This window comes from Eriocheir sinensis, chromosome 53 (genome assembly GCF_024679095.1).
Source record: "Eriocheir sinensis breed Jianghai 21 chromosome 53, ASM2467909v1, whole genome shotgun sequence".
Taxonomy (NCBI): Eukaryota; Metazoa; Arthropoda; class Malacostraca; order Decapoda; family Varunidae; genus Eriocheir; species Eriocheir sinensis.
The window spans coordinates 2929009-2950571 of NC_066561.1; the positions used below are offsets into that span (position 1 = coordinate 2929009).

At 41.7% G+C, this 21563-nt stretch overlaps 2 protein-coding genes and 1 long non-coding RNA gene across 5 annotated transcripts in view; 2 read left to right on the forward strand and 1 right to left on the reverse strand.

The window, feature by feature from the left end:
* LOC126983180 (dystrophin-like) lies at positions 1–14735 on the forward strand. Of its 2 annotated transcripts, none has more exons than XM_050835750.1 (15): positions 1–164; positions 298–358; positions 929–1065; positions 3353–3554; positions 4132–4260; positions 5572–5686; positions 6035–6146; positions 6553–6719; positions 6915–7039; positions 9046–9300; positions 11023–11113; positions 11370–11570; positions 11839–11938; positions 12072–12293; positions 12483–14735. In XM_050835750.1, exons 1-15 carry the CDS (start codon positions 146–148, stop codon positions 12587–12589), a joined length of 2043 nt encoding a protein of 680 aa, XP_050691707.1. In that variant the 5' UTR covers positions 1–145; the 3' UTR covers positions 12590–14735. The 2 variants fall into 2 exon arrangements, with proteins under 2 accessions (XP_050691707.1, XP_050691708.1); XM_050835751.1 differs by having other exon boundaries at positions 935–1065.
* LOC126983181 (mediator of RNA polymerase II transcription subunit 19-like) lies at positions 14258–21554 on the reverse strand. Of its 2 annotated transcripts, XM_050835753.1 has the most exons (5): positions 21540–21554; positions 21160–21415; positions 15595–15687; positions 15215–15355; positions 14258–15001 (listed from the first exon to the last, which is right to left on the reverse strand). In XM_050835753.1, exons 2-5 carry the CDS (start codon positions 21340–21342, stop codon positions 14699–14701), a joined length of 720 nt encoding a protein of 239 aa, XP_050691710.1. In that variant the 5' UTR covers positions 21343–21415; positions 21540–21554; the 3' UTR covers positions 14258–14698. The 2 variants fall into 2 exon arrangements, with proteins under 2 accessions (XP_050691710.1, XP_050691709.1); XM_050835752.1 differs by lacking the exon at positions 21540–21554 and having other exon boundaries at positions 21160–21522.
* The window catches only part of LOC126983182 (uncharacterized), a 20490-nt gene continuing 13802 nt past the window's right edge, over positions 14876–21563 (forward strand). Inside the window, exon 1 of the long non-coding RNA XR_007735576.1 lies at positions 14876–15018. This is a non-coding gene — a long non-coding RNA (uncharacterized LOC126983182). The remainder of the gene's footprint in view (positions 15019–21563) is intronic.

Here is a 21563-nt window from a genome sequence, read left to right on the forward strand (position 1 = left end):
GAGAGGGTCGGGTGGGTTGGCAGCCCTGCACCTCGCATTCAAACCCTGGCAGGCGAGGCGTGGAGGCGTGCCGCGGGACGCGCATGGACTCCACTGAATTATGTGAAGAAACCCATCCATCTGAGCGTCTGTGTGGCCAGGAAGCATGGTGGAGACACTGGAGGGTGAGCGAGGGGACTGCCGGGGTGTTGTGTGGGTGTTCAGACTTGAGCAAAATGGTCTACGAGAATGACATGTGGCCTATCCTTTGTCCTGTTGTCCCTTATTCTGTCATCCTTTCCTCCCCGTGTCCTGCAGGCCGTGTGTTGGAGGACTGGGCCATGGCTCGCACCGCCTCGGGGGTCCCTTTCTACGTGAAGTGAGTCTTGGTTTCCCTATTCCATCGTAATATTAAAAGTTTTCCTTAGCTCCTTCAGCTGGCAGGTGTCAACAGAGTGGTCCACCTGAGGGTTTGGTCTGCAGGAACGACAACGAAAAGGAAGACTTGCTTGGCAGATAACTCAGTGCCACTGTTTGTGCTACATAAGAATATGACACTATAGTAAAGCTTCACAATCTCATTCTTAAGCAGTGCAAAACAGTCATTAAATCCAAAATGTTAGCCTTACCTACCAAGTGATTGCTAAGAGGCAAAGGAACTAGTGCTTATAAGAGGGTGCCCCTAACCATAAAGTGGTTATGGGAAGACTAAGATTGCATAGTGCTTGGTAAATAGCCATTTGGTGTGTCTGCTGTCTGGGTCTTTCTCTTCACTTTTAAGCTTCCCTTCAATAACCAGTTGAAAGGAGAGGTCAGCCAGGCTAGCCAAGTACCGGACAAGGAAGTTTAGTCACAAGAAGAGAAAGAAACAATGTTAATAGGAAAGGTACAACACAGGACTGGAGTTCCTGACAAGCCATTACCCACACTGATGCCTCCTTTTCCCCAGCCACAGTCGGGGAGTAACTCAGTGGGACCACCCTGAGTATGTACGTATATTTGAAGAGATCCAGGCAGTCAACTCTGTCAGGTATGCAGCCTACCGCACAGCCTGCAAGCTGCGCCGTCTCCAGACCAGACTCAAGTGTGAGTGTTTCACATGGATGTCTGTTTGTATATGTTTGTGTGTGTGTGTGTGATGAGGTTCCCTGAGGTGGTTCCTTTTTTTTATTATTGTTTGATATTTTAATAGTTAAGGAGATGATCCAAGATAGACAATGTTCATATCCAGAGGAGCAATTGTGACATTGGGAAGGCACAAGGCAGGGGGATGCTTTACAAAGTGAGCCAAAACAGTCTTGAAAAGTTAACAATTTAAGTGATTTTATGAGGTCCTAAACACAAGATACTAGAGCATATTCTAAGTTTAACCCTTTCATTGCTAAACGCTCGCTGCGAGCTCCAGCCACACTCAAATCTCCCGCGTATGAGTGTTCCAACAATATTTCTCACAACACAGGATTGCCAATTGAGTGGGTTCTCCTCTAAATTTGGTGGAAAATCATATCAGCCCAGCGCGGAAAATCTGCGGACGAGTAATTGGTGGATGTTCTTGTCCAATATAGCGGCATTTTTGCATAGCTTCACCTATCACCTGACTGATTCTTTGACCAAATAGTTGTAAATATTGCATTTGGCAATACTACCTTGCAAAAACCTCAAGGAGAGGTGTCCACAGTTCCCTCAATATGGCTGATCATCGCACACGCACTGACATAAGTGTTCACATTCAACACTCCCTGAACGTGTATGTACGTTCTCGGGAGAGGCATACATAACCGACTCTTTCTAATGGTGTTTTTTGTTTTTAGCTGTGATGAACAGTTTTTGAGATACAGAGGTTAAAAGAGACCCCCCATTGGGCTGCCTGACTGCGCCTGAGAGGATGGTCATGTCTCGCACCATGCGCAAAGAAAGGGTTAAACAAGTAAAAAAAAAAAAATCTTATATAAGATAAACTTATATGCTCGCTTCACTCAATGCGTGGGTCCTCTGATCACTGGGTGGCCTGAGGATGTGTATTTGAAAAAAAAAAATGGGCATGTCAAGATGGCACTTTTGTTATTCCCCAGTGAAAGAAAGGTCTAAAAATGTTAATATTAATCAAATTCAAGCAAAAATTATATATTTATTTACTTTACATTGCCTAGGGCAGGTATATAAGTTGAGTGAATGAATACATGGTATAAGAAAATGCGAACAAAGAGGCGGGGTGGGCTCCAAAAGAGATCCAGCTTAGGGCCTCAGAAAGGCTATAACCAATACTGCCAGACATCCACCTTGTCACCAGCTGGTGATACAGTCTGACTGCATATGTCGTACATTACATATAATAAATTTTTATATAATTGCTTTATATAATAATATAATTTTGATTTAATTGTATAATTTTATATAATAGTTCCTTGGTTTCACTGGCCAAACATAAATAATGTGTTTTCTTATATATAACTGCTGGTTATCTACAGTTGTTATAGAGAAAACATAATTAGTTTATATTTCACTGAACCGTTACTGCTGAAACTACACAAACACATAGCTGCCTTTGTTTTCTCAAAGTATTACTTAGTTGACTTCATTTTGCTGCTGTTAAAGTATTAAATAGTTCACTTATATAAAATTTAAATACTAGGGTGGAGTGTTGGGAAATGAACACACAGTGACATGTACAAAGTGTTACTTTTGGGTGAGGACTCATTGTGGGTCTCCTCAGAGCAGGCCACTGCCACTGTGCTGCCTCCACTGCACAACTACTGTATCTTCCTTTGTCTGTTTAAGTACAGTATATTTTGTTAAAATTTTTGCTGTGGACAGTTATGAACTAAAATGCTAAAATATATTGACTGATGGTATGAAACAGAGAGGCTGTATGGTAAAACTTTCAAGTGAAAATGTTCTTTTATGAATGTTATGTCCTGGATGTAGTGGCTGTTATCTAAGTCACTGAGACGTTTAGGCTTTGATAATGTAATTTTTGTACAAAAAAATTTGGTGGACCAAAGTATACATCAACCCCCCAGTTCCTGTACCACTGAAACTTTTGTTCCCCACAAGCAAACCATTTGATCATTGTTAATCTCTTGACCATTCACAGTATAATGGAAAATAGCTTTTTTTTGTGTTACTTACTACATAAAACATTTGTTTGAAAATACACATATATTTGTAGGAGCTTCACAATGGATGTAGACAATGGGTAATTCCATGAGATAAAGCTTTCTAAAGAAATGGAAAGCAGCAAATATTGCCTCAGTGGAAGGAGTGATAACCAACATTATCAAATATAAAATCAGTTGAGGTTAAATGATAGACTAGCAAAAAAATAACATCAGTAGAGGGAAGTGAAAATGACTAAACATAATCTTCTCCACAGTGCAGGATGTGTCACTTCAGAACGTTGCCACAGCCTTTGACAATGCCGGGCTGCGGGCTGCAGAGAACAGTGACCTTGTGGAGATAAAGCAGGTGGAGCAGGTGGTTCAGAAGATCATCCGCAGTGCCCACAAGCACCGCCATGGCCAGGCTGCCCTTGCTACGCAGCTCACCATCAACCTCCTCCTCAACATCTATGACTTGTGAGTTGATGAAGGCAATTTGACAAGTGGTCAGTTTCCATTGCCACATAAGTAATAGTAGAACACATCCCAGTAACTTTGCATCTCCATAATATATATGCCTTGAGTTGATCTGCTCACTGGAGTTTTATCCCCCTTAACCCCTTCACTCCGGCGACGCCGACCCTGGCGTCACCGTATGGAAAGGGTTAGTCCTCTTCTAAACCTCATAATCCTTTTCCATTTTCTCTTAATCCTCTTCTAAACCTCTTGAGAGGAAATGGAATAGGAATTTAGAGGAGGATTGAGAGGTTTAGAAGAGGATTAATCCTCTTCCATTTCCTCTTGACCCTTTCCATACTGTGATGCCGACGTCTGCGTCATGGATGGAAAGGGTTAAAGTCTGCCACAATGTTACTCCTCCATCACTATCTCATTTCTACTGCACATATTCATGATTGCTGAGCTACATTCCATCCTCATGTCTAATTCATATGGCAGATTTCTCTTCTCTCTTCCTGCCCCACCTTTTCATCTCCCATGTCTTTGAGCCAGAAAAGATATGCATCTCACATACACTCCTGTATCCACTTATCAGAGGACGGAGTGGCATGGTGCAAGTGCTGGGGTGCAAGGTGCTGCTGGTGGTGCTGTGTGGAGGCCGCCTACAAGAGAAGTACCGTTACCTCTTCAACCAAGTGGCAGACCACAACAACTGCTGCACCAGGTGCTGGGAGGGATGGGAGTTGGCTGTGTGTTGGACCTTATGGGGGGCGTAGGGGAAGTAGGAAAGAATGGGGAGCCTTATGCTTTCATTAATATGTGGATGACGATTGTTCATGGTACAAAGTTGCAGGCATCCTGGTGATGCATGATAATTCTCACTATACCTTTGAATTTTAGTTTTAAAGGTCATTTGTTATAATCAACAAGACAAGGACCATATATCCACTATACATTGAAGATATAATAAGAGATAACTGCCAAGAAACTACAGTAAACCCTCGATATATCGGACCCGCTTATAACGGATTTCGGATATAATGGACAAGGTCAGACAGTCATAAATCCACGGGGACCGACCGAGAATAGTTTTTGAACCACCTGCTTCTGGTATTTACAATAGCGTCTGCTTGCCACCTCGCCCTCCTCCCTTTACCTGCTGCCCCATCTACTGTAGTCTTTTTCAGCTCACCTTACGAAATATTTTCCTCATGGTTTCCATTCAAATGAAGAATGTATTTATAGCACACAGAAAGTCTTATGCATCAATCCAGCTTATGGGGGTCGAGGGTGGCTAAGCACCCAGTAAGGTAGATTAGGTTATGTTATGTTTGGTTAATAAATTTATTGGGCACTCGGTGTGGGGCGCGGAAATATGCAGCGCGGGACAGGACGTGGCTGTGGCATGCTTGGTGCATGACATGGGCTGGTGTTGCGAGAAATACCTCCTCACAGAAATAAGTTGCTGCTGTCCACCACGCACGTGCACTGGGGGAATACACGTCAGGAAAACATTAATTTGTTTGGTTTTGTTCTAGTTTGTAGACTTGCGATCTTTTTGAGAGGTATTGAAATGCAGAAACTGTAAGCAAGTTGAACATCTCTGCAAGTTATTTTGTGGCTGCAGCTGCGGGCTGCGGTGGGTGTACAACAGCAGGCATTGAAAAGTCAATCATTTGATGATTCGTGACAGAAACAGTTATCAAATTATTTCATAACACACCAAAAACAAAAAGTTTCGTCTGTCAGTGTAAGATTAGCGCACTTATAAAATTTTACCCATACCCGTAACAATACCCCCCCGCACGCACACGCCTCGTAGTCCATCGATAAGTGTGCAACGCGGCTATACAGACAACGTGCAGACAACATACACAATAAAAAAAAATGTACCTCCGTTTATTAGGTTTCTCGGTATTATTTTAGTTTTACTTAATTTTCGCTGCTTATAACGGACTTTTGGCAGTAACGGACTAAGTTCCCCCCCAATTAGTCTGTTATATTGAGAGTTTACTGTACAATTTTTTCATTTCAGACGCCGGCTTGCCTTCATCTTGCGGGACTTGGCACGCATCCCTGAACTGTTGTCTGAGCAGCCCTCCTTTGGCCTGTCCTTGGTATCTGCAGCTGTAGAGAGCTGCTTCAAGGATGTGAGTGTTGGGGTGCTGGTGTGCAATACAGAGCCACCACAGCAAAGGAAAAGGAACATGTTAAATAGTGGAAATAAAGAGTCGAATAGTTGCCCTGTTCACATTAACAAAGAAAACAAGCCCTGCCAGCCAGACATCCACTAATAGGATTGAATATTTCCCAGCATCCACCAGTCACATACAGTCTCATTGCGAGAGGAGGAATACCTAGCTTGTTGATTGGCCTATGATAAACACTCGATTAGGAAGTAGGATGGGCTTATTTGTAAAGTTAATGTGAACAGTGTATATCAGATTGTCCCCTAAGATTATTTTTACCTAGGTTTGCTAACATGAGTGTTCTGGCAGGTGGGAGGTGAGGTGGGCGTGACAGAGGAAGTGCTGCTGGCATGGCTGCTGCAGGAACCTCAGACCCTCGTGTGGTGGACGACACTCTACAGGCTAACCGCTGCAGAGCTAGGTCAGTGCTGCCAACCCTTCAGTCTACTACAGGTTTTTCTTATTAAGGGTTGCTATACTGGGTCTTTATCTTTCAATCTATAACTTGCACTCTGTTTTCCTGTATGGTTCTTGTTTCATAACAGAGCTCATCCCCAATATGTTATATATTTTTTGGCTTATTTTGACTGTTGAAGTTCTATCCTTCGTTATGATTCTTACTGAGGTTCATTGGTTACATTTAGAACCGTACACAAAACTTGTAATGTTTTACCATTAATCATTTTACACTAGTCCTCATCCCTATCATATGCATCTTTTTCTTGACATTTTTATATAACCTGTATTGTAGTTATTATAATAAAGTATATAGCACTTGTACTTAATTTTGTGCATTATCCGTCCAACAAATGCACTGTGTGTTGCAGTGTGTCATGATGTGAAGTGTGGTGTGTGCAAGCAACGTCCCATCATCGGCCTGAGGTACCAGTGTTTGCGCTGCCTCGGCTACAACCAGTGCCAGGACTGCTTCCTGCATGCTCGGACCTCCAGGGGCCATAAGCTGTCCCACCCCATCCAGGAATACTGCCATGAGGTACAAAATATGCTTTATGGAAATGGCATGTTTTGAGTTTCTTGGTATTTGATTTCTTGACTTCTTGAGTCTTAATTTGAATTTGTTCACAAGCCTATCTTCCTGTAAAGATGTTGTGGACATCAATTAAAGATCTCATGTTTAGTTTAATAATCTTTCCTTCATTGAAGTAACTCCAGCCATTTCTGCCCTCAGACAAGTGGAAAGGAATGGCGCCGTGCTCTGATGAAGATAATGAAGCATCGTTTGAAGAGCCGTCCAGAGTGTACTAAGCCACGGTACCTGGCCATCCCCTCCAGCCCCACCCCAGCCTCTGACATGTGAGTATCAGTCAGGCAGGACACAGCCAAAGCTTGCTGGGTTCTCAAGATTGTAATGAAGGGCGATTGCTCCTCTACTTTGTGATAGGTAAATGCAAAATTTGGTGCATACCCTTATGTGCATATGTGAGGTAGTGGTTATCATGTTTAGCTAGGAATCCATAGGCCTGAGGTTGATCAATACACAGCTCATGCAGCTGTTCATCACTTCATTTTTGTGGTGTTTCATTAATGAGTACCTGGGGAAGCCTTGGGAAGGTAAACTGTGGTAACCAGGATGATACTCTTACCCTGTGTCCCAGGGTAGTAGGTTCGTGTTCACCATAGGCCCAAGGGCTGAAGTGACAGAGATGAGTGCCACCACAACACTCAGGTAGTGTATACAGCTAAAGTTGGGGTCATATCCTGTAGCTGTATGTTGTGTCAGCACTCATCTCCATCACTTCAGCCCTTGGGACCGTGATGAGTGAGGACTCATTACTTCAGAACACAGGGTACGTTTAACATACAGGTTACTACAGTTTACCTTCCCCAAATACCTATTTATGGACCAGCCCAAAAGGGGAGGATGAACAGCTAACTACCGTGGGGTGAAGTTGAACCTGGGCCTTCGAATTCATGGCTAGGCATGCTAACTACTACATCGAAGCACCAGAATGCTTTATGATAGTTGAATGTATAATTATGCAAATATATGAGGGTATTCTGGGTTCCATTTCAGGGCACCCCATCACTCTCTTTGCTCTGCAAGTGTTACTCTGTCCTTTTCCATTTCTCTCAACTTTTTCCAGAAGAGCTTTAGTTCTGATATTTTGCTCTATCTTTGTACAAAATTGCTCATCTACTCTCTTTACTTTCCTATGCCAATCTTTTCATCAATGCCTTACCCTACTTTTTCTTTCACTTTCCCTCTATAGATTCCCATGTTATCATTGTCGTGCAATCACTCACTGGCCCATTCCTGCCTCTCATATTCTTTCCATTTTCCTTTCATTTCTTTTTGTCCAGAATACCTGTGCTGAAAGGTGTTCGCTAAGAACAAACCCCTCTCAGCACAGACATCCAAGATATTGCCCCTTCTCACTGTATTACTCCATCAACACCCCACTTCCCAACCACACCCCCAGTCTCTACATTTCCAACTTTCACATTTCTATACTCTAACACAAATATATTTCTATGACTCTCCCAAAATTTCAAACACTGGCCTAAATCTCATATTTTTTCACTTTAATTTTGTCCATCTTCTCTAGGGGGTATGCACACACGCACACATATTTCACAATTCTTTTCTTACCAGTCGTCCACACTCTTTGATCCATGCCCTTGATGGGCATGGATCAAAGTGTGTGTGGACGACTGGTAAGATAAGAATTGTGAAACAGTGAGTGACTGCATGACAATGATAACATGGAAATCTATAGAGGGAAAGTGAAAGAAAAAGTAGAGTAAGGCATTTTAAGTAAAAAAAAACAAGTTCTTTGGTAAGAGACACACAGTCAATACACACACCTTCTTGCTAGTGAATTTGTTGTAGGAGTGCTCCAGGTTGAAGTGGGCCATCAGGTTGTTGGCACCTGTCAACTCATTTTCTGTGGCTGGGTCCTTTGAAAGAGATAAGAAAAAGGCAATTGTTACAATTAAATTCATTCTCATAAATTTCCCTGTTACATGACCTCACTTAATAACCTAACCTAACTCCACCATAAAACTACAAGGATCACTAATTTTCATAGGAAAGTAAAGAGAGTAGATGAGCAATTTTGTACAAAGATATAGCAAAATATTAGAACTGAAGCTTTTCTGGAGAAAGTTGAGAGAAATAGAAGAGGACAGAGTAACACTTGCAGAGCAAAGAGAGTGATGGGATGCTCTGAAATGGAACCCAGAGTGCCCTCGTATATCTGCATAATTATACATTCAACTATCATAAAGCATTCTGGTGGTTCGGTGTTGTGGTTAGCATGCCTAGCTGTTCATACTCCCCCAATGGCATTCGTCCACAGGAACAGAGTGTTGTGTGAGCCGCAAGGTAATGTGTCCTGGAGTGAGAGCAGTGAGGATGACCAGCACCAGGAGGACGAGGAGGAGGAGCTCTTCTCGCGCACCATCCTCAACACATCCCATGAGAGCGAGGGAGAGGCAGGGGAGGACAGGGAGGAGGATGCTGAGGTTCAGAGGAGGACAGAGCCAACCATTTTGCCCACCTCCCCTCGCCACCAGATTCACTCTGTCATCATACACCTTCAGGAGGGACAAAGGTAGGTGCAGATTATGTGTGTGCTCCTGTGACCTGTAGATTAGGTATCCATCAAGGTGGTAGATGGGACGTGAACCCGCATCCTCCTGGACACGGCGCCAGCACGCTAACCACTCAACCACTGCCTCCCTTAAGTGATAGTATTAGTAGAAGACAACAGTTTTCTCTATTGTCTTAGTAACTGAGGATGAAATTGTTATACTATCATATTTTTTTCCACTCCGTAGTCACTTCCTTATCACCATTTTCCAGACAATTTCTGAATTACTTTTAACATTCAGTAAGTATTAGTTTGATACAAATATGGGGTTTTCTATTCACTGTCAGTATTTATGATGCTCTGTCGGAGTCTGTCCCCTCACAAGAACTTTCCCCAAGGGTGTAACCACAGCAGAAGGGTCTTTAGTTTTCTATGTTGTAGCACTCCCCACAATCCAAATCTCCCTCCAATACTTATTCATTTCACTGGTGGTCTCTCCTGATACCATTTCTGTTGGTCTTGCTCTCATGCATTTTTCAAACTCATTCATTCCTATGACATGGCCTAACCATCTCAACAGGTACTATGCTCCACTCAATCCCATTGCTTTCACTCCTGTAGCAAATTTCTCCTTCACACACTAATTATTTTCTCCATCCCATCTTGACACACCACATGTTCATTTCCACTGCTCATATTTGTGATTGCTTTGCAGTATTCTATGTCTCTCATACATAGTACGTAGCATATGACAGTCATGAAGATATTATTTCTTATGCCTTTCTTTGCCCCCATTCTCATACTTTACTATATGACTCTCCAGTGAACTTATCATCTCTGAGCTTTTCACTCCTCTTTCCCTTATTTCCATGTCCATACTTCTATACTCAAAAACTATCCCTTAATATTTAAATTCAGTTTCCATTGTTTTCCCAAGACAAATTTTACACTCCTGATCTCTACCCAAACTCTGTATGTCTTTGCAAAACCAATTAGCTGCTCTCTTGTCCTCTCAAGTACCATTACCTCACTCATGCCAACAGTTTTACTTAATCTCTCTTCTCTTACACATACTGTCCAATTCATCCACAGTCCTAAGCATTTTCTCCTACATTTTCTCCCAATACTATCATTGGCAAGTAAACCTAACACCAAGGACTGCTCTGGACCTCTCATTTTCAACTCACCTTAAATGTAAATTTCTTACTCTGGTTTTCATTTTTCTATCAAATTGTCCTTATAAATATTGAACATCTAAGGGGACAACAAACACCCCAATCTCACACTCACACCAACTCAAAAACTCTCACTCAGCTCCCCATCCATGTGCACAGAGGCACTCAAATCACACACTCAAGTAGACATCCTCTCACACCATCCAGGACATCCCCAAACTCTTCCTGTCAACCCTGTCATTACCCTTTGAATTAAGGACAGCTCAGAGTGTTTAGTGTGGGAGGGGACAGCTGTTTGTTATTGAAGGATAGGGAATAGATATCTGGAAGGTTGTGTCTCGTTGTTAAGTGGAGAAATTAACTTTTTGAGGCATTGAAGGACACTAAGTTCCTTTTGCCCCATTCAGAAATAATAGGAAGGTCAGAGGTTAAGGGTTCTGTTGCTTTCAGCCTTGGCCTGTGTAAATCCTATCGGGATGATTGTTTGTTAAAAAAATGTTTGGTCATCGTTTTAATAATGGATAGCCCACATTGTCACACTGTTACATATCAGCTTGTATGTGTACAGGCAACTGAAGGAAGGAGCCTCGGGGAACGTGGTGGAGGTGCACAACCAGCAGCTACAAACACAGATCAACAAACTCAAGCAGATCCTTCAGGTGTGTGGAGAGAAGTTTGACAATTCGTAGTTTCCTTTTTATGATTTTCTGTAAGAAAGTTTATGTTTTCTGTACATATTTACTTACGAATGTTATGGTCTTCGAACACTTCAATCTTACTTCGTATGTTAAAGAATGATTCTCTACATTTAAATATTTTTCCTTGTTTTTAGAACACACTTACTGTATAGAAAAATAAATTGCAATGAAGTCTGATTATTAGAGGAGATAAAATACTTTGCCTTGATGTGCCTAGAAATTCAACTCTGGGCCAAGCCTGGAGCATCGTAGCAGTGGGCGGCGAGCACAGATGGCCCATGAGGTGGGGAGGGGGCTGCCGCGCCTGGAGAGCACACCCATCGTTGGGGAGCGTGGGCTGCTGCTCAACCTGTCCCCCATCACCACACGCATCTCACATGATGACACGGCGGTGCTGGACAACAAAGAAAACCACTTGGTGAGCCTTGGACTTCTATTTGTGGTGGGTGTGGCTGATTGGCACTCCCACCCCTCACAGCCATTCTGGTTTTTTAATCTTTCCTTATCATCACATGACCTGCTGTTACTCATGTATGGGTGGCATCAAGAGCATTATTTTTGTTTAATATTATTTTTATAATCATTTATTTACTTTTATTTATTTGTTTATTATTTTTATTTATTTTTTATTTATTTATTATTATTATTTTATTTATTTTTTTATTTATTATTATTATTATTTTCAGGTTGAGAACCCGACTGGGACTTGCGTTAAGGATGGATGTGGTGCGGGATCAACCAGGACTCCCTTCACTCCCCACCAGACCAACACTTGCAACCCTGCAGGCAAGGCCCACAGTTTTTGTACCTTCAGCATCTTCACACCTCATGTTTACCTTGCCTTCCCAAAGTTTTCTCACTTAAATCTTTGCCAGTAATTTCTAACCTAGTTATTTATGATTGGAGTCTTACTTTACAGATCATAGTGAGGAAAAAACAGTGCCACATGGGCCAGGACTACCCAGCTTTACTGAGGTCAACTTTAGTGACCTTACTTCTATGACGAGTGCTGTAGGGTCACCTTCAGAGAGCTCTAGAGGAATAGAAGCCAGACAAGTAGATGAGGCCAATGAGATCAAGAAGGAGATTGAGAATATTTTGCTTCAGCTTGACCAGATCTTCTTGTCAGCAGAATCACAGAGTAAGTAATCTTGGAAATTAACTAAAATATCTGTTTCAGTTGGCTTGCTACTCACTAAACATATAGGTATGAATTCTTGTGATGTTCAGTTGAGTAATATGTAATATCCTTAGATCTGTGAGGTTCATGTTTTTATTTATTTATTTATTTATTTATTTATTTATTTATTTATTTTATTTTTTTTATCAGGTGAGAGCAGAGCCCCTGCAGACAGTGATGGTGTGGTGCAGGCTGCCTGTGAGCTGGGAGATGTCCTGGCAGAGTATGTGAGTGCTGTGCCTAGCCAGCCTGATTGAAGAGTGCCTGGCAGCCTAGTGGGCCTGCAGCAAACTAAGTCTTCCTGGTAATGAAATATTTTTTATATGTAGTCACTCAATCTGTGTTTGTTCTACTAATGTGTAGAAAAAGTACTTAGTAGGTGGTTGAATTTCAAAATATAAAAAATACTATTGCAAAATATATCATCATGCACTGTATTTTTAGTACATGTAAAATATGGCAAACTGTAAATAGTTCATGTAGTGCAGTGTACCATCCATGACTAACTCATGAAGGCCTGAGTGAAGAAGGGAGTGAAAGACAGACTTTCGTGTGTGTGTGTGTGAATGAGCGCATGGTAAGACTCATGTAATCAGGGCATGTATGGACAGCTTTAGTAGGTCGTCAATCCATCACTCCAACCACAGCATCTCAGATGAACAAGCAATGTGTTCATAGCAGCTGCTGGGGTGATAGTGAGTCAAAATGGATCCATGGCAATTATTGTCAGCTCATGAGAGGTAGTGCTGCATTATAACCCTTGCTGGGCTATGTGGTCTTGGTTGCCTAGCTGTTTTGTGATACCCAAGCTCCCACCAGTGTTACTCGGGTAATTCACAGAGCCATAGGAACCTAGTGATTAACCCTTACCATCCGTGACACAGACGTCGACGTCACAATATGGAAAGGGTCAAGAGGAAATGGAAGAGGATTAATCCCCTTCTAAACCTCTCAATCCTCCTCTTAATCCTCTTCCATTTCCTCTTAAGAGGTTTAGAAGAGGATTAAGAGGAAATGGAAGAGGATTAAGAGATTTAGAAGAGAACTATACGGTGATGCCGTTAGACACCCGTCGGCGTTGCTGGAGTGAAGGGGTTAATGTTTCATTTGTATCACGATTTCTCGGACTAAACAAAATGTTGAATGTATTCAATGTACAATAATTATTTGGCATTAGAATTGTTATACTATCTAATCCCGAAGCATTTATAAATTTACCTTAGTGCTACCGGTTTAAAGCAGTATCCAACATCAGGATTAACCACTCATGCCGGTGATCCAGGCTCATGGTACCATTTGTCATCCCACCCACAACTCATTCCTATCAAGCTCAATCCCCTCTCCTCTTAACACCCATTCCGTGCTCTGTCATGTCTTGCGTTCTTGTGATCACTTGTATGTCAGATGTCTTTGTATAGTTATATTGTTTTTGAATATTAATTTTATTTAAACCTCTCATTTATGAAACATGGTACATCCAAATGACTGGTAAAAGGCTTCACTTAAATTAGTGTGATGTCAACTTTGGGCATTCAAAAGTGACTTGCTTTTCATTAGTGTGAAGATTCCAGGAATTTCCAGTTTGATTTGCTGAACCAGTTTCAATAAATAAGTGGTTAATTGATTATAATTATCTTACAAGTATTGAATATTGTTTTCACCTGATTATATTTTTTAACTTGACCAAAGAAGATTTTACAAATCAAATTTAGTTTATTTTACATACATGAAAGATGATTCCCTTAGTATTATCCCATCTGCACACAAGATTTTATGTGATACACTTGGTGTTGGTTGATATTATATACTTTGTATTTTTAATTTTCTTATCAGAGAATAAAACTAACAGACCAGTTTTGGTTGCTAATTACTAACAAACCCCCAAAACAACTTCATGAAGCTGGTGAAAAATAAAAGTTCAAGGATTGTGTAAAATGAAGCTTTGTATTTGGAATCACTAATAATCTTTGACAGCTCCTGAACAGCCATTCTGTTCCTGAGATAAGGGTTCCTTCCCTCAGACCATGGAAAATGTATTGCCTATCTATACATACAAATATACAAGCGTTACAAAAAGTGGTGTATCTCAAAAATCTCATTCACTGCTGCTCCCCATAGTAGCCATAACCTATAAGACATTCACAGCATGAGCCTTTTCCTTCCTTTCATTCACTTTGAGTCTTAACAAAATTAACTTTCACATACTGATTTTTGGCTGTTGTGGGGAGACATCACCAGGAGTGAGTCAGGTGAGATACAAGAAAAGTCAGTTGCTTGCTTTTCCAGACAACTTCCAACATAAGTCTAGGAAGCATGGGGCCATGCAGTGCTACAAGAGCTCAACAAGTAACACCCCTTTACCTCCTTCACAGATTAACTCTACTGGGGTCACTGCTGGAGAGGCCGGGGTGCTCTGGGCTGTGTTTTTGCTTCTTCTTTTTCTTCTCTTTCTTTTTCTTTTTCCTCTCCTTATCGTCATCATTTTTCTTTTTCTTATGCTTTTTCTCGTGCATGTCTGTCCCATCTGCAGAGCCATCTTGGGTGGGGGTTTCACCTGGCCGGTACTTATTGTGCTTGCGGTGACGGCGGTGTCTGCGCTGCCCTGGTGGCTGGTTCATGAAGCGATACTGTTCTGGCAGGGGCCCAGGATGAAGGCGGAAGGCTGCCAGCTGTCCAGGGCCAACAGGTGGGTATGAACGGTCACATTTGAAACAAGGTTTTCATTATTTCAAACAGTTAATTTTATAGAATATGCAATACTGAAATCCACTACAACAGAGTAAGTCAGTTTTAAGCTGTAAAAATTTCTACATAATGTACAAAATTTGGTCCCTATGAGTATTTTGATCATACATATATGCCAACATTAGGTAAAAACACACCTGGTGATGGTTCAGTAGAGTAAACTCTTTGAACACTGGTGGTTTTTCAATAAGGGAACGTAGTGAAGAGTTGGTAAGATGAGCTGGGGTGTCGATGATGCCAGGGAGTGTTGGCAAGAAGGAAGACAGGGAGTCTCGTACCTGTAGCATGCCCAACGAGACTCATTAGTGCCATGCTACACATTAACACTTCCTACTTTTTCATCATTATCACCAGGCAAGAAGTTATAAGTGGTTGAGTTACTGGCCAAGAATCATTACTTCCGTGCTGAAATTTCCTACAGGGCAAGGATCATATTAATGCTATTCTACACATTATTATTATTTTTTTAAGTAAAAAACAAGTTCTTTGGTAAGAGACACACAGTCAATACACACACCTTCTTGCTAGTGAATTTGTTGTAGGAGTGCTCCAGGTTGAAGTGGGCCATCAGGTTGTTGGCACCTGTCAACTCATTTTCTGTGGCTGGGTCCTTTGAAAGAGATAAGAAAAAGGCAATTGTTACAATTAAATTCATTCTCATAAATTTCCCTGTTACATGACCTCACTTAATAACCTAATCTAACCCCACCATAAAACTACAAGGATCACTAATTTTCATTTTTTTAATTTGATAACTAACTGCAATATTAATCTACAACATACCACAGACAAAGCTAGCTATCAGTGCTGATAATCTCCTCTTTGACGCTTGCTATAGTCTGTTCCACGAGAGCTGGCAGAGATTTTCCTTCAGGGGTGGACTCGCGGGCTTGGCATCATTGCTTGAGTGATGGTGTCTGCGGCGCTCATTGGCTGTTGTTTACTAGATCTAAGCTGCAGCAATTTTGTTTGCCATGACATAGCCTACTATCTCTCGTGCTCTGTTACCTCTTAAAATCAACACTAATGGTATATAAATGTAGTTATTCTTATAATCGCTCTTCTCTATGCCTATTTATTAGTTTATTATCCACAAATAATAGAAACATATATCAGGATTATTGATAGGATGGACGATGAAAGAAAAGAGAAGGTTCTTGCCTTAGGCCAATGGGCCATATTACAAGTCAAACCCGAGAAGTTTCGGGTCCCTACAAAGGTCAGTTTAGGGGCCGTATTACAAGTCCAATCTGAGAAGTTTCGGGTCCCAACAGAGTTATTCATCGCGAACTCTGTAGGGACCCAAAACTTCTCGAATCGGACTTGTAGTACGGCCCCTAAACCGACCTATGTAGGGACCCGAAACTTCTCGGGTTTGACTTGTAATACGGCCCAATATGTTTATGTTATGGCTACGTATCATCACTACACATTATGACTAAGCCAGTCAGGCCTAAAAATATACCAAGAAATCTTACAATAAATGAGTTGACGAATGATATTGTGTAGACTGTAGCCTAGCACTGTGTAGTAGTAAAGAGTATTAAAAAAAAAGTCTAGCCTCAACAGTCGCTTCAGTTGCTGGATATTGTCCGTTTACATGCAGTTCCAACTCAGTTTTGTTATGAATGTCATTTCAGATTTATTTAAAATAGTTCAAAAGGCACATATTTATCGATAAAGATATTAATGCATTAGTTTTTATCATTGCAATCTGTTACCTTACTGCTCAAAAAGGATTGTGGTAGGAATACAAAGTCAATTTTATGCGCGCTGGAACAAGAGAAGAATTGGCCAATGAGCGCACAGTACCGTCACCCAAGCAATGATACCAACTCCACGAGTCCACCCTTGAAGGATTAGGCCCACCAGGTCTGGTGGAACCGACTATAGTACCTCAGCACTGACCCTTCCTACATCCAACCCTCACCCTGGCCACCCTTTCTCTGCTCTCGGGTGCTGGGCAACCACTGCCTGTGCATACCCATATTGAACTGAAGTTCACAAGTGGTTCTTTTCATGTCATGTTTGTTCCCCATTGGAATTTGGAATTTCTATCCTCTTAGGCCAGTGTCACACATTTACGATCTTGACTCCCGATGTTAAAAATGTTGGACTGCCAAACGTACATTACGATCATCATAAATGGACCACATCGAAACGACGCTGTTGAGATGGACATCCAATAGTCATGGTTCATTACCGACGGGTGACAGATGTTGGGGAGGGCGCCGATTGCTTTGAAATTTCCAAAACTGCCAGCGTGTGGCCTGACGTCGGGAGTCAAGATCATGAATGTGTGACACTAGCCTTAATGTTGCCCAAGCTTCTCTGTTAAAGCAAATTTCTCCAACACCTCATGTAAAACTGTTCAGCCCACAATCTGCATATCACCACCCCATGTCTAGTAAACTGCCTTTAACTATTAGTACATAATTATAGACATTTAACTTACTCTACACTATGCCAATGCAACTTTGAAGCACCGCTGTAATTATCCTTTTCAGCGAAGGAGACAGCTCAGGGGCAAAGCAAAGGGAGAAAAAATCCTAAAGCATTGCTTACTCAAACAAAATTTTATGGCAGTACAAGATTCCAAAATCCCTTTTGGAATCTTGTCAGATTCAGTTGGAGAAGTGTCTTGGTACCCCCCTTTTGAAAGCATTCAAGTCATAGAAAGGAAGCAATATAGACAAAGAAAGGCTGTGTCATAGTTTATCAGCGAATGGGACGAAATGATACTGGTTAACTCTTGCATTACGCTATTGGACAGCAGAAGGATGAACTAGAGTAGAAAGTTTGCAGTGAAGCTGTGAGACTGGAGGACACATGCATTTAGCATGACAATATCAGTAAAAGACAGAATGGAAAGCAACATTAAGGGTGAGTATAAGAAGTAGAACAGTCAATGAGAGGAGGGGAGCTGATGAGACAAAAAGCCTCTGACTCTATTGTCTAACAGAGCTGGGTGGGTGGATCCACCCCACACATGAGATACATGCAGGGGTGGGCAAGTATAGTTATCTTTTGGGAGGGGGAAAAGAACTGGGTATATAATATAGAATACCTAACCTTTAGAAAGCTGGTCTAGCAAAAGATGAGATATGAAGTTTCTAGTTGAAATTTTGAGTGAAGGACAGATCAAGAAAGTTTAGTGTGGAAAGGGACAGCTGTGTGTTATTGAATAATAGGGAACAGACGTATGAAAGGCTGTGGTGAGTTGTCAGGTGGAAAAATTGGATTTTGAGGCAGTGAAGGACACCAAGTTTCTTAAGACCCATTCAAAAATTAATTGTTTTGAAGCATTTTATGACACAAGTTCCTTCTTCCCCATTCAGAAATAATAGAAAGATCAGACATTGATTGTTCTATAGCATTAAGCCTTGAATTATATAATTCCTCATGTGAGATTTGTTGAAAAATGTAGAGTAATGCTAAGTAGTCATTAACATAAGAGTGGGATTTTTTTATTTATTCATTTATTTATTTTTTATAATCATTAACTCGGTAGCTGCGGAGATCTTGTTTCTTAAAGGCTCCTCTAAGCAAATCATCACTCACGCAGATCATTATATAATATATATCAATGTTTTTGTGATCAGTTTATGCATCCTCTATTTTTTTGGGGTTATGTCAAGCTAAATATTTGGCCCGTCACTGGTACCAGGTTAATGAACGATAGATAGTGGGAGATAGAACAGAGCCCTATGTAACACCACTTTTCAATAGGTTTCGGTTTAGAACAGCAATGATCTGTCACAGCAGAAATAAATAATCTTAAAAGGAACATGGAGATGAGAGTTCAGAGGGATGGAATCAATAGGAGGTTAGTTTAGAAAGCTACAATTTGTGTCAGACAGTCAAAACTTTTCTCTAAAACAACAGCAAAAGTTCTGCTGAAAAGGATGAGAGGATGCTCACATGATTTATATTTTTAATCAGGAAGAAAGGCAGGAAAATCATCAGTAAAGTCCTTGTGAAATCTATACTGGTGATCAGAATGAAGGCTGGAAGTATCAGCTTAGTTAAATCAGCATAATAATGAATACTACTGCATAGATCGTTCAACCATTTTGACCCCTGGATGTATATTTACAAACTAATAGAATTCATCCTTAACCTCATGAATAATAACCTATCACTGCTAAAAGAGTAACATTATTGCAATAAAAATAGTAAGCTGTTGCTGCTAAGGATAGTAATCTATTGCCACTGTGGATAGTACACTCATTATCAAAAGCTATCCCCAAACTCTGGTGCTTTTGCAGCATGTTTCTGGTAAAATCACGTACCTCCACGTGTAAATACTTTTGTTACTTTTGTAGAATTTGGTCTTATGTGAATGCAGCAAAGGTGGACTTCCCCTGTGACCAGGCAGCACTGCCTCATTGGCTTTCTGTAGCTCTATGGCCCCTTTCACACGAGCGTTTTTTGCCGCTCTGGCACATGCTGCACGGTTTAGCTTTACATTGACTCTTATGGGTGCATTCACACGAGGCCGGAGTGGCAGTCTTGCCTCTTGCAGCTGCACCCTGCTGTAATGCCAGCAAGACCGCAGCGGCAGAAATGCTGCACAACGGTTTCGGTGGTCATGTGTTGCTATGGGCACCTTCACACATCCGGTGTTTGTCACGTGCAGCAAGGGAAACTTATCTGTCAACACTGGGAGGAATGGCACGTGACCACTTTGTCTGCATCATTGGAAAAGCTGGTATGCACTATATTTTCCATCTTATGAACTTTCAATTAATGTATATTGAAAATGTAAGTGTCTTACATATTAATTATGTATACCTCTGTACAACAAACATCTGCATTTAAATTTCAGGGTTATGACTAATTTAAATTATCATGACACGGAACTGCTGATCTCTGAAATTGAAAGATGGCCTTGTTTGTGGGATCCCTCAAGAGAAGATTACAAATATGACTGAAGGAGATACCAAAGTGGATGCAGCAGACACCGCACTATATTGACCGTGGATGTCCAGGTGCCATGCGGCATGTGCCGGAGCGGCAAAAACCGCTCGTGTGAAAGGGGCCTATGATTGAGTTATTTGTAGTGCTGGGATAGCTACCTTACATTTTACCCAGAAGTGTATTGTCTATGTCTTGGAAATAGACAACTCAGGTTGGGTTATTAACCCATGGGCTTCGGCTATGGGAAAGCCGAGGTGGCCGAGAAACGGCAAAATTACACTGCATTTTCAGACTAAGAAAAGAGCATGGAACGTACATCAGAGTACTCCTCTCATAACCATAAAGCTGTTAAAAATATTTACTTTTACTCAAACTCCATTTTTTTGGGGTGGTGGTTGTTACAAATTAAACAGTCTTGTGACGCATGGCATCTAGCCGAGAGTCGCTTGTTGTCTACTTTAGAGAATTTGACAAGTGATTACTGTGTGGGTAGCGAATTCAGTCTGCCATGACCTTACAGCACCACCTATGACAAAAAAGCCCATCTCAAGATCACTCACCCACCACTGTGACCCAGGGCATGTATGGTGGGTTGCTCTCTGCCGCCACCGCCTACAATTAGCTCGAATTATGGGTTTTATGGTGAGCCCTTTTTAGGGTCCACCCTGCTGCATCACAGCCACGACTCGTGAAAGCCCAGAAAAGGGTCTGCCGACGTTCTCGGGTTAATATCCAAAAATAATGTCAACCAGGAGAGTATCAAAGTTTATGGCTTAAGCTAAGCTGCGTGTCACCACGGTGCTCTCCTCCATCTCGCCCCTGAGCTTGTGATGGGTAAGAACCATTTACCCCAGGAGGAAGCGGAGTGTAATTTTGGTTATTTACCAAATGAAATGGCTATTATCAAGCAGTATGCAGTCTTAGACTTGGTCTTGTCATCATTATTATTTGGTAATAGGTTACTCTATTAGGTTTAAGTTGGGTTTGTTAGTTTATAAATAATTCTTTAATTGAACTGGGATAGGTTACTATTTATAAAGATGGTACCAATTTGCTTCATGTATAGCTATACGACATTGACCCCATTACCTGAGAACTGCCCACACTAGCTCCAGACAGTGCTGGAAACCTATTTTTCCGTGTATAGCGTCCTCGCGCTTACCTTCATGAGGTAGAAAGGCCCAGAGTGGACCACGGCGGGGTGCTTGCCCGCCGATATAGTCATCTTGAGCGTGCCCGTGGAGTCATTCCTGGACAACATTTGGTTGGCCATTGGTGATCTGGAGCCCCTCGGCGAGGATTTTGGCGAGAAAGAGGCGTCCACCTTGCGGGTGAGTTCGTTCATGGTGCAGGCGTCAGGCGCGGCCAGCCATTGTCCAGCTGGGAGTGACGCGCCGCGCCCCGACGCTCGCCGGGACCTGACAGCCGCCCGCACAACGGGGCTCATAGTATTCAATTACTTCATCGCAGTCGTAAGGTTTTGGCTTAGATGAGACATTTTGCATCATAGTATCATAAAAACTATATTTTCTTATTACTTGCCTCACTCCTTCCCTCTATATTGTT

What these genes read in the sequence shown, in the direction of transcription:
- LOC126983180 (XM_050835750.1), top strand. An exon ending in CACAACAACTGCTGCACCAG is followed by an intron (nt 4,261 to 5,571) that starts GTGCTGGGAGGG and finishes TTTTCATTTCAG; the next exon opens with ACGCCGGCTTGCCTTCATCT. An exon ending in CTTGTCAGCAGAATCACAGA is followed by an intron (nt 12,294 to 12,482) that starts GTAAGTAATCTT and finishes TTTTTTTATCAG; the next exon opens with GTGAGAGCAGAGCCCCTGCA.
- LOC126983181 (XM_050835752.1), bottom strand. Translation starts at nt 21,444, where the DNA reads ATGAGCCCCGTTGTGCGGGCGGCTGTCAGGTCCCGGCGAGCGTCGGGG. An exon ending in ACAAATTCACTAGCAAGAAG is followed by an intron (nt 15,356 to 15,594) that starts GTGTGTGTATTG and finishes GGCATGCTACAG; the next exon opens with GTACGAGACTCCCTGTCTTC. An exon ending in CTCTACTGAACCATCACCAG is followed by an intron (nt 15,002 to 15,214) that starts GTGTGTTTTTAC and finishes GGCCCTGGACAG; the next exon opens with CTGGCAGCCTTCCGCCTTCA.